Source organism: Salvelinus fontinalis, chromosome 37, assembly GCF_029448725.1.
Source record: "Salvelinus fontinalis isolate EN_2023a chromosome 37, ASM2944872v1, whole genome shotgun sequence".
NCBI classification, from domain to species: domain Eukaryota; kingdom Metazoa; phylum Chordata; class Actinopteri; order Salmoniformes; family Salmonidae; genus Salvelinus; species Salvelinus fontinalis.
This window is the reverse complement of record NC_074701.1, coordinates 20,753,666-20,766,736: the sequence shown is the minus strand read 5'-3', so window position 1 is coordinate 20,766,736 and position 13,071 is coordinate 20,753,666. Positions and strand designations below refer to the sequence as shown.

Genomic DNA, 13,071 nt, shown 5'->3' with positions numbered 1-13,071 from the left:
CATTGAACTCTGCAGCTACTGAAGGAAAGACATAAATGTTTCATTGAGGTGATCTAGAGGAGCAGACAGCGACTTCTGAACTCTGCATAATCCACTCTCCCTTAGAGGGACAGACAAGAGAGAGAAAAAGAGAACGAGAGAGAGCGTGTGTGTGTGCGTGTGACAGAGAGACAAGAGTAAGACAAAAAGGGGAGAGAAAGAGAAGCTAAAAGTGTTTTATACTATATAGTCTCTTTACACAGTGTGTGATCTAAATGTCCCTGTGCTTTGTGCTCTCGAGTTAACAGAAAAAGGCGTCCCATTACCGCATAGGCTTCATTTAACTGGCAATGACCATTGTAAGGCAAAATGACTTACCTTAAAAAGTGGAAATGGAATACAGAGGCACGTACGCAGGTTCTGACCTCTATCTCTCTGCTGGTCTTATTTCTCATCCTTATTCAGATGACAAAGGGACTGAAGACATGTCTGCTACCTGAATGTGCATTGCCGAGTGAGGCAAACCACTCAAGTGCTTTAACAAACAGCTGAATAGATTTATTATAGTATAACTTTTTAGGTGCACAGGCGTCAAAATTAATCACACGTTCCTTGTCTTGTTTATATAGAAACAGTTGCTTGTCACAAAAATATAAACAGAAAGAAGTATCACTGCTCTGATTGCAAGATATTCAACTTTAAGAATGACACAGAAAATCGTTTACAGTCACAAACTGTACAATAGTTGTTTTACCAGAGGTGGAGGGGCGGGGAAATGCAAGAACACCATATAGTGGATATATTCTGTTTATATACATTTTAGTAAAGTGTAAAAAACATAGACAGAAAGCAAGATGGGATGTTTTAGTTTTCTCTATAGAACAGATTAATTGAAGGTTACACTTTTATCATAATCGGATTACAAGAAACATCTATCGAAAGTGGAGGGCTAATATAAACACAGAAAAACAAAAAGCAGAGAAAAGGGAGGGAGGGAGGGGAGAGAAGGAGAGAAAGACAATGAGAGAGAGGAGAGAAAGGGAGGGAGGAGAGAAAGTGTGAGAGAGGGCAAGAGAGGGAGAGGAGAGAAAGTTATTTAAGGGAAAGTGAGAGAAAGATAGGAGAGATGAGAGAGGGGGAGTGAGAGAAAGATAGGAGAGATGAGAGAGGGGGAGTGAGAGTGAGAGAAAGAAATAGAGAGAGAGAGAGAGAGAGAGAGAGAGAGAGAGAGAGAGAGAGAGAGAGAGAGAGAGAGAGAGAGTGGCCCGGCATGCTGACCTGACCAGACGGTGTTTAGTTAGCTACGTCAGCTAGTTTTTACTCAGCAGGCTCTTCAGGCTCCTCTCCACCGCCTCGTCCAGCTCTTCCTCCAACTCCTCCTTTTTGGACATGGCTAATTTGGACTGGTAGTCACGCACTATCTGGTCTATGTAAGGAGCACTTTGTGTTCCGTGCAGCATGAGGGTCCACTCCTTCAGGACCCCCCTCTGTGGCTCGTTTCCCTGGAAGCCCACCTCCAGGACCCAGGTCCCGCGGGGGTCCTCTCCCCAGGTTTGGGTAGTCATGAAGGGCCACTTGTCGAAGCCCACCTTGGCATCGTCATCCCGGGGCCTGCGGCTTAGTAGGATGGACTTGGTGCCCATGGGGGAGGTCATGTTGATGTTGAGGTCACCACGGCGACTGCCATTGACGGTGATCACAGCCTGAACATGTTCCAGGTAGCGGACAAAGTTGTCCTTCCCCTGGCAGGAGTCAGTGGAGATGGCTAGGATCAGCTTGTCACCCGACTGGATCTTACTGCAGGGAGAGAGGGTTGGAGGAGAGAGGACAGAGAAGGATTAGGAAGGTGGAGGCAGAAGAAGAGTCAAGAGAGACCCAAAGGGAAATAAGAAAGTGATAAAAGTAGGACAATGATAAGGGACAACAGAAAGAGAGATGGAAAGAGGGATTAACAAGACTTGTGAAAGGGAGAAAGAAGACGAAAGTTCGGAAAGGGAGGGTCGGAGAATGAGAGAAACACCGGGAAATGGAGAAAGGAAAAACAGGACAGAAAGAAATAAAGAAGAAGATGGAGGTAGCAAGAAAAGAGCCTAATATAAAGATGTATTAAGGAAGAGAGAGAGAAAAATAGTAACATTATCAGTATTCTGGTCAGCTCCTTGAGAAAGCTGGTGTCCCTGTATCTAATTCAATCTGAGATTTCGCCTGCGGGTGCAGAGTATTTACCATAGCCCAGTCTGTCTAGTTCTGTCTACGCCTCCGCCCTCATATATCCTGCTATTACCTGACCTACTTAGCATAGACCCAGTAGACCCTGTTAGAGCACTGGTGGTGCCTCAAATCCTGCTCCCGCACGGCAACACAACAATGACAGAAACAACACTTGCCATTAAATTATTAGAATAAACCGAAGCGTGCAGGCTTTTTGGTTAGACTTAGACTAATATCTTACCTTCCTGCTACCACTATCTTAGTTGGCGATCATTATTAGAGATTGGGATTCACTTGATACATCAAAATAAAGCATTTTTACTTCATTTTTATGTAATTGTATGAACTTAAATACTATAGCTAGTACCTGAAATAACTCATGCATTTCAAAATGCTTTGAGGATGTTTGTCTCAAGGACACATCACTGTTTGTGCCCAAGACAATACCATTACCCTTGCCCAGAGAAACCGGCTGAAAAATACACCTAATATTCTAGCCCTTTTTGAATAAGCAAGAACTGTTATGAAAATGTTATTGACTAGTGTTGAATAATGAATGGACGAGAATGAGAAAGTGTGTAGCACAGTAGAACTCCATGGAGACGCCCTGAGGCCAGCCACAGGCACTAGGACCACCCTAGAAAGAACAATACTAGGACAGCCTGTCTCCTATTGCCTACTATGTAGTTCTAACAGATATTAATAAATGGATGGATAAACAATCTAGGTCTATTTCAGAAATCTGCCAGTCATCTTCATGATATGTAATTCAGAATAATTTGTCATGTCATGCAAGCTCATGCCATTTATTCTTACTATGCTATGTAATGTTCAGGATTAAAAAGACTTGTTTATTTTCCTTTCAAATATTGAACTTGCATACTACTTAATGTAATTCAAAATGGACTTAGATTAAACAAGAAAAGGACAGAATAACATTTACATAAACTAAATGTCACTCTTTTCAACATTTTTTTTCTCCATCTTGCCCAAAGAAACAGGCTCTACTACACAATCACGCCCACAGCATTTCACTGTTCATCTTTCCAGGATTACAAGGGCCTGCAGTAGCTAGCAAGCTAGCCAACGTTAGCTTGGGTGCTTGACTGCAGTCGTAAGGACAGAACGCTCAAATCAACCCTACTCCTCGACCCGAACGTCCAGTGTGCACTCCGAGAGCGTAACGTTCTGAATTTACAAACTGACAATCTGACAACACTGAATTTATGAGTGCGCCATATTTCTATTCCATCCTAATGGAAACACAGAGGGTTTTTCATGGAATAGAAACACCATAATATTAATCAAATTAAGAAAGTACCAGTCAAAAGTTTGGACACACCTACTCATTCCAGGATTTTTCTATATTTTTACTATTTTCTACATTTTAGAATAATAGTGAAGACGTCACTACTATGAAATACCACCGGTCTCCCGCGTGCCCCGCACTCTGTAGTACAGCCTTAGCTTGCTCTCCCTTATGTAAGGAATTAGGCACTTTCCCATGTTTACCACGTGTAACAGTAGTCCGTCCCCTCGCCCCGACCCGGGCACAAACCAGGGACCCTCTGCACACATCAACAACAGTCACCCACGAAGCATCGTTACCCATCGCTCCACAAAAGCCGCGGCCCTTACAGAGCAAAGGCGAACCACTACTTCAAGGTCTCAAAGCGAGTGACGTCACCAATTGAAACGCTATTAGCGCGCACCACCGCTAACTAGCTAGCCATTTCACATCGGTTACACTCACCCCCCTTTCGACCTCCTCCTTTTCCGCAGCCACCAGTGATCCGGGTCAACAGCATCAATGTAACAGTTTAACTTTAGTCCGTCCCCTCGCCCCGACCCGGGCGCGAACCAGGGACCCTCTGCACACATCAACAACAGTCACCCACGAAGCATCGTTACCCAACGCTCCACAAAAGCCGCGGCCCTTGCAGAGCAAGGGGAACCACTACTTCAAGGTCTCAAAGCGAGTAACGTCACCAATTGAAACACTATTAGTGCGCACCCCCGCTAACTAGCTAGCGGTTTCACATTGGTTGCACACAGTATGTATTGTAGACTGCACAGTAGCCTAATAAACAAATAAGCACATTTTGTTCATAAAATAATGATTAAAAAAAATAAAAATAAATACAAATGTTGATTTAGTTATGGATCCATAACAAATTACTATGGGAATAAATATCACTTATTTACAGAAATATTGGAACAAAGTTGTCTAATGAAGGAAAACAATTTAGAATCCTCCAATCCTATAACCTACTCCCGACCTTCACATTGTACAGCGCCATATTTTCCTAACGGAAACCCTGAGGGTTTCATTTTTCGTTTTTCTCTGAGTAGACACACCATAATATTAATCAAATTAATTAAGCCAAATTTCTTAAAATCAATCCCATATACTATGTTATTACAAAAAAATGTTTTAAATTCTCTGATAACACCAATACGAAATACTATCAAATGCTTCTCAAAGATGCCCTCTGGTGGTCAAACTAGCAGAAACAGAAAATATGTCTAAAAATGAAATGACGTGCCACAGAATGCTGCGGCAGCACGCAAGGTGTGCCGCAGTATGACACAACTTTTAAAGGAGGAACTATAGCAACCCAAAGTGATATTGGACCACCTAAGAATTATATTATCTTCCTTCCTATTCAACTCATGGCAGAGAGCTGGTGCAGGGAGATTGCCTTGTCCAGATTGAGGGTCCCATGCCAAAGCCTTAGGAGCAGGGATGTTCTGTTGCTATTCTCTGGTTCAGAGGCACACACATGAACCCTGCTGACTCCCTGCTTTGTGGTGAGGCGGTGAGGGTGTTAAGAGCTCACTCGGGCAGGGGTGGACCACTGGGTAGATAGAGAGATGGGGAAGCTGAGCTGAGGAGAGGACGATGGGGGTAAAGTGGACCTAATGGCATTATTAGCGTCAGGGGCCAAATCTCTGGCCCATTACAGCTCTCTCAGATTAGCACAGCACACAAGAGAGAAGGACAGAGAGATAGGGGGGGGGGGGAGGGAGAAAGAGAAAGAGAGAAGGAGAAGGAGAGAGGTATGTTCTGGGAAGCACATTGGTAGAATAATATCCTGAGCAGAGAGGTGTGCTGAGGTCTGATGGTGAGGTGGTTAAATTAGTGGTAATTTAGTGGGTCAATGGGATTCAGTACAATACACTGTCATGTGGTTTCATTGAAAACCAGATGGAGTCTGTTACGGCTCTGACCTACAGTTAATGAGTTTTAACACTGAATTAGCTGAGAGCTTTTCTTGTTTTCTGATAATTCATATGATAGATTATCAACAATACCTTCAAAACTGTTTTTCATAGATGTTATTATAGATAATAATAAATACATTATACGTGTAGATTCATACATGTTTTTTATTCCAATATACTTTTACAATAGAAAAACAAATTAATTCAAAGTTCATGTTTAAGGCTACTATGTAATATGTAGATGCTTTGATGTAACTGTATCCTCTAGATCCATAACCCAGAATGCATTTCAGCCAGGTGGCCCAGCTGGGAAGTTAATGAGTCGAACTGTGAACCTCATTGGTGGCCCCTGTCCGCCACCAAAATGTCACCGGATCACATCACATCCTGAGACAGGAGGGATATTGCATTCTGCACTGATATGACAGTACCTATCGTTGAAAAGCAGAATGTGTGTATGTGTGTGTGTGTCTATCTGTGCATGTGTGTGCACGAGTACATAATATGTGTTGCTCTGTGTGTGACGGGGCTCATGAATGTGTGCAGAAATCAATTTGTCACCAAAATGATTTTCCTGAACAGCAGGTGCAGCAATCTCATCAGATAATGTGTGAGAATAATGACTCCCTACGGTCATAAACCCCACCACTAGTGCTTCCCACACCTCATCACAACAACGTCACACTTCCTCGTTGTCTCCGTGCTGCTGTGCTGTTTGATGCGTCTTGGGTACCTGCAAACTTTTCGGTTTTTACTTCTAATAACCGTTTAATCCAAACTCTGCATTTAACACATTTACCAACTTTTAGTTTTTTCCTCGCTTCACTTTTTTCATTCTACATTAGTACCTGGATACCAACAACCGATCCAGGCTACCAAGAGCTCAAATTATAAAACGCTCTCTATAGAACTATTTCCAACATGTGAGTGTGACTACAATTGTTGGCCAGGACATGCTGTAATTGTATGTTTTGTGTTCCCCACGACTACAGACACTGGGGACACGCCCAACACAGCTGCGAGAAGCTACACCAAACGCTACCACGCAGCCGGACCGGTGCGTAGCAAGGAACAGCCGGCGACCTGCCACTGACAACCGACGTAGCATCACCTGGGGAAATGTCTGTTCCCTTTGATTGTCGCCGCTCAGCAGTGAAAACTCCTTTGAATCTGCTGGGGACTCACGTGCTATTAAGTGTATAATCTGCGACATGTTCGTAATTGTCACAGGGAAAATGTATAGAACTTGATGCAGCTAAAGAAAGGATTATTTACGCTTCATGAAAAAATAAAACATTTGACCAAGCACCTTGAACTGAATAAGGATTCTATGAGACTATCGGCATCTTTAAATGCTTCCAATCAAAACATCCAAGAGGATCATAATGGGACCTTCCTAGACTATGATCAATTTCCGCCAATGCACCCCTCTACTAACCTGAACCAGAAAATGACTGCTCATTGTTCGACTCCAGGTGAGCGTAAATGGATGCGTGTCGAAACCAGAAAGAAGTAGAATAATCGTTCTCGGCATGCCTGCCTTCTTACCCCGTGTCCGGACTTAAGACTTTCAAATCGCTTAGAGCCCCTGTACCAGCTGTCTTCTGCCATGGACTTAGTTCCCTCCATGGCTGTGGCTGCCCCTCCAGCTACCTCTCAGTGTCCTAGTCAATCAATTGTCTGGGCACAGCCTGGTCCAACTTGGGCCCCCTCCGCTAGGTTGTGCTCTCTTGATGCCTTTGGCTGTTGTGGCCTGCACGCAGCTGGCGTCTCAGCAGCTCTCTTCTCAGGTGAGTTCTGTGGCTCTGGCCTCGCAATCTGCTTCGAGACACTGTAGATGCCGGATCATTCTGGCGATTGTGATAGGAGTTTGATGGTGAGGCATATATCTGTACCTGGGGCAAATACTTGGTGTTTTCTTGGGGAAAAAGTTGAGGATATCACCAGGTTGCTTCCCGAGGCTGTGCGTCATTCAGCTGGGGCTGATACTGTCATGGTTCATGTGGGGTTGAATGACATTATGAAGGGCAACTCAGAACAGTAGAAGATGGATTTAAAAGAACTGATTGGGCTACTCCTTGACACCAACAAGATGACGCCAATAGAGATGGTCCTTAGGAAACTGTGCAGCATTTTGTTTTTTGTATGTATTATTTCTTACATTGTTAGCCCAGAAAACCTTAAGTGTTATTACATACAGCCGGGAAAAACTATTGGATATCAGAGAAACGTCAACTTTGCCAGCACAACCAGTACTACAACCATGAATATGACTTTCCCAAAGCGGATCCTTTGCCTGCACCTACCAGGGCATTAGAACTGATTCCATAAGCCGACCCAAAACAACGCCGTCGGAGGAGAGGGTGCCGGAACGGTCCTCAAGTGAGGCTTCGGATGCGCGCACACCACCCACAGCTTCCGAGTATATTACACGCTAATGTCCAGTCCCTAGTCAACAAAGGCAACAAAATTAGGGCAAGAGTTGCTTTCCAAAGACATATCTGAGATTGTAACATACTCTGTTTCACGGAGACATGGCTAGCTGGGAACATGCTGTCAGAGTTAGTACAGCCAATGGGATTTTCAGTGCATCACGCCAACAGGAACAAACATCTCTCTGGTAAGAAGAAGGGTGGGGGTGTATGTTTCATGATTAACAACTCATGGTGTAATTGTAGCAAAATAGAAGAACTCAAGTCCTTTTGTATACCTGACCTAGAATTCCTCATAATCAAGTAACTTCACTGGACTTTATGCAAACTGGAAACCATATATCCTGAGGCTGCATTTATTGTAGATAGGGATTTTAACAAAGCTAATCTGAGAACAAGGCTACCTAAATTCTATCAGCATATTGATTGCAGTACACGAGCGAGAAACACACTCGACCACTGCTACTCCAAATTCCGCGATGCATACAAGTCCCTCCTCCACCCTCCTTTTGGCAAATCTGACCATGACTCCATCTTGTTGCTCCCCTCGTATAGGCAGAAACTAAAACAGGAAGCGCCCGTATTTAGGTATATCCAATGCTGGTCTGACCAATCGGATTCCACCCTTCAAGATTGCTGTTGTACCCACTGTGACTAATAAAACCTTCCCTAACTAGAAAATGTGGATTGATGGCAGCATTTGCGCAAAACTGAAAGCACGTACCACTGCATTTAATCATGACATGGCGACTGGAAACATGAACGAATACAAACAGTGTAGTTATTCCCTCCGGAAGGCAATCAAACAAGGAAAGCGTCAGTATAGAGACAAAGTGGAGTCGCAATTCAGCGGCTCTAATATGAGAAGTATGTGGCAGGGTCTACAGACAATCATGAATTACAGAAAGAAAATCAGCCCCGTTGCGGACATCGACGTCTTGCTCCCAGACAAATTAAACAACTTCTTTGCGCGTTTTGAGGACAATACAGTGCCACCAACACGGCCCGCTACCAAAGACTGTGGGCTCTCCTCTGTGGCCGACATGAGTAAAACACTTAAACTTGTTAACCCCGCAAGGCTATCGGCTCAGACGGCATCCCTAGCCGCATCCTCAGAGCATGCACTGACCCTGTTCCCAAGAAAGTAAAGGTAACTGAACTAAATGACTATTGCCCCGTAGAACTCACTGCTGTCATCATGATGTGCTTTGAGAGACTAGTCAAGGATCATATCACCTCCACCCTACCTGTCACCCTAGACCCACTCCAATTTGCTTACCGCCCCAATAGGTCCACAGACGACGCAATCGCCATCACACTGCACACTGCCCTAATCCCATTTTGACAAGAGGAATACCTATGTAAGAATGCTCTTCATAGACTACAGCTCAGCATTCAACACCATAGTCCCCTCCAAACTCAACATTAAGCTTGAGACCCTGGGTCTCGACCCCGCCCTGTGAAACAGGGACGGGCCGCCCCCAGGTGGTGAATGTAGGAAACAACATCTCCACTCCGCTGATCCTCAACACTGGGGCCCCACAAGGGTGCGTTCTCAGCCCTCTCCTGTACTCCCTGTTCACCCACGACTGCATGGCCATTTACGCCTCCAACTCAATCATCAAGTTTGCACATGACACTACAGTGGTAGGCTTGATTACCAACAATAACGAGACAGCCTACAGGGAGGAGTTGAGGGCCCTCGGAGTGTGGTAACAGGAAAATAACCTCTCACTCAATGTCAGCAAAACAAAAGAGATGATCGTGGACTTCAGGAAACAGCAAAGGGAGCACCCCCCTATCCACATTGACGGGACAGCAGTGGAGAAGGTGGAAAGTTTTAAGTTCCTCTGTGTACATATCACCGGCAAACTGAAATGGTCCACACACACAGACAGTGTGGTGAAGAAGGCACATCAGCTTCTATCTCAAGGCCATCAGATTGTTAAACAGCCACCACTAGCACAGAGAGGTGGCTGCCTACCTACAGACTTGATATCATCGGCCACTTTAAAAAATAAATACATATCTCGCATTACTCATCTCATATTTATATACTGTATACTGTATCCTTCATTATCTATTCTTTACCATCTATTGCATCTTAGCCGCTCTGTCACTGCTCATCCAAATATTTTATACTTATATATTCTCATCCCATTCCTTTACTAGATTGTGTGTATTAGGTTCAAATCAAATCAAATCAATTTTTATTTGTCACATACACATGGTTAGCAGATGTTAATGCGAGTGTAGCGAAATGCTTGTGCTTCTAGTTCCGACAATGCAGTAATAACCAACGAGTAATCTAACCTAACAATTCCAATTGTGGAATTTGTTAGATATTAGGTTTTGTTGAAGAATTTTTAGATATTACCTGTTAGGTACTGCTGCACTGTCGGATCTACAGTAGAAGCATTTCGCTACACTCTCAAGAACATGTGCTAATCATGTGTATGTGGCCAATAAAATTTGATTTGATTTGACAAACGCAACTTAATATCTGTTCCTCTGCGCTTCCTAAATCGTGTCAACGAATGGTTCAAAATGGTTTTAGCCATTTAGTTTTAACTGGCTACGAGACTACTGCAGCTCTGTGGGTGTAACATTTAATGAATATTTTGATACCTTCTGGAAAGAAAGCTTGTATTATAAGGAGGATGGGATCTACCCAGATCATTTGGGTTCCTGGATCTTTTCACAGCATTATAAGGCTGCGTTGAGACAATGACTTATCAATGACCCAAGTCCAGATAATTGAATCCCTACCATTGTGTCGCTGAGTTATCATAATGCTTCAGCAAATGTACATTATCCTAGGGACGTTGGAAGACACAATGTAAGTAACCTAATTTATGTCCCTCTTACTGCCCTGAATGCCTCTGCTGATCCTACAGCTATTGTATGCAGTAATCATGTGCCTATGAACCAGAGTTATACTGTTAACACTGAGGTGGTGTGCGCTAGCAGGAAGTCCACTGTGTGCAGCTCACCCTGCACAAACATAAATAACCTGAGCATGTCTACCTCTGCTAAGCTTGCAAGTAAAGCAAGAAAAACTATCAAGAATCCCAGAAAAGTGTTACAAATAGCGCACATTAACATATGTAGCTTAAGAAACAAGGTTCATGAAATCAATAATTTGCTAGTGTCACGCCCTGGCCTTAGTATTCTTTGTTTTCTTTATGTTTTTTAGTTAGGTCAGGGTGTGACATGGGGAATGTATGTGTTTTGTAGTGTCATGGGGTGTTGTATGTGTATGGGGCAGAGTAGAGTAATGTTGTCTAGTTATGTCTATGGCTGCCTAGATTGGTTCTCAATCAGAGACAGCTGTCATTTATTGTCTCTGATTGGGAGCCATATTTAAGGCAGCCATAGGCAGTAGGCTTTTGTGGGGTGTTGTCTATGTCTATGTTCTATGTTGCATGTGTGCACTTAGTTCTGTTTAGCTTCACGATCGTTTGTTTTGTTCATTTTGTAAGTGTTTGTTTTTCCCTTCATTAAAGAAGATGTATTTTTCACGCGCTGCGCCTTGGTCCTCTCTTTCTCAGCAAGACGATCGTGACAGAACACCCCACCAACCACGGATCAAGCAGCGTGTGAGGAACCGGCAACAGGGGGGAAAAAAACAGGACTCGTGGACATGGGAGGATGTTTTGGACGGAAAGGGTTGCTACACATGAGAGGAGATCCTGGCTGGAAGAGATCGCCTCCCATGGGAACAGCTGGAGCCGATTAGGAGAGCAGAGGCAACCGGAGAGAGGAACCGGAGTTATGAGGGTACGAGACTAGCAAGGAAGCCTGTAAGTAAACCCCAAAAAATTATTGGGGGGGCTAGAAGGGAGAGTGGCGAAGTCAGGTAGGAGACCTGCGCCTACTCCCTGTACTTACCGTGGAGAGCGAGAGTACGGGCAGACACCGTGTTACGCAGTAGAGCGCAGGGTGTCTCCTGTACGTGTGCATAGCCCGGTGCGGTACATACCAGCTCCTCGTAACGGCCGGGCTAGATTGAGCGTTGAGCCGGATGTCATGAAGCCGGCCCAACGCATCTGGCCACCAGTGCGTCTCCTCGGGCCGGCTTACATGGCACCAGCCTTACGCATGGTGTCCCCGGTTCGCCTACATAGCCCGGTGCGGGTTATTCCACCTCCCCGCACTGGTTGGGCGACGGGGAGTATACAACCAGGTAAGGTTGGGCAGGCTCAGTGCTCAAGGGAGCCAGTACGCCTGCACGGTCCGGTATTTCCGGCACCACCTCCCCGCTCCAGCCCAGTACCACCAGTGCCTACACCACGCACCAGGCTTCCAGTGCGTCTCCAGAACCCTGTTCCTCCTCCACGCACTCTCCCTGTGGTGCGTTTATCCAGCCCAGTGCCTCCAGTTCCGGCACCACGCATCAAGCCTCCTGTGCGTCTCCAGAGCCCTGTACGCACTGTTCCTTCTCCCCGTACTCGCCCTGATGTGCGTGCCCTCAGCCCGGTACCACCAGTGCCGGTACCACGCACCAGGCCTATAGTACGCTTTGAGAGTCCAGTGTGCCCTGTTGTTGTTCCCCGCACTAGCCTGAAGGTGCGTGTCTTTAGCCCGGTACCTCCAGTTCCGGTACCACGCACCAGGCCTACAGTGCGTCTCAGCCGGCCAGAATCTGCCGTCTGCCCAGCGGCGCCTGAACTGCCCGTCTGCCAAACGGCGCCTGAACTGCCCGTCTGCCCAACGCCGTCTGAACTGTCCGTCTGCCAAGCGCCGCATGAACTGCCCGTCTGTACTGAGCCTTCAAAGCCGCCCGTCTGCCATGAGCCTGCAAAGCCGCCCGTCTGCCATGAGCCTTCAGAGCCGTCCGCCAGACAGGAGCCGCTAGAGCCTTCCGCCAGACAGGAGCCACCAGAGCCTTCCGCCAGACAGGAGCGGCCAAAGCCTTCCGCCAGACAGGATCAGCCAAAGCCTTCCGCCAGACAGGATCAGCCAGAGCCTTCCGCCAGACAGGATCAGCCAGAGCCTTCTGCCAGACAGGATCAGCCAGAGCCTTCCGCCAGCCATGACCAGCCAGAGCCGTCAGCGAGCCATGACCAGCCAGAGCCGTCAGCGAGCCATGACCATCCAGAGCCGTCAGCGAGCCATGACCAGCCAGAGCCGTCAGCAAGCCATGACCAGCCAGAGCCGTCAGCGATCCATGACCAGCCAGAGCCGTCAGCGAGCCATGACCAGCCAGAGCCGTCAGCGAGCC

At 45.9% G+C, this 13,071-nt stretch overlaps 1 protein-coding gene across 1 annotated transcript in view; it reads right to left on the bottom strand.

The window, feature by feature from the left end:
• Positions 1-515: 515 nt before the first annotated feature.
• The window catches only part of pcsk2 (proprotein convertase subtilisin/kexin type 2), an 83,944-nt gene continuing 71,388 nt past the window's right edge, over positions 516-13,071 (bottom strand). The window contains exon 12 of the mRNA XM_055902389.1: positions 516-1,776. Coding sequence (XP_055758364.1) covers positions 1,290-1,776 — 487 coding nt within the window. The 3' untranslated portion in view covers positions 516-1,289. The remainder of the gene's footprint in view (positions 1,777-13,071) is intronic.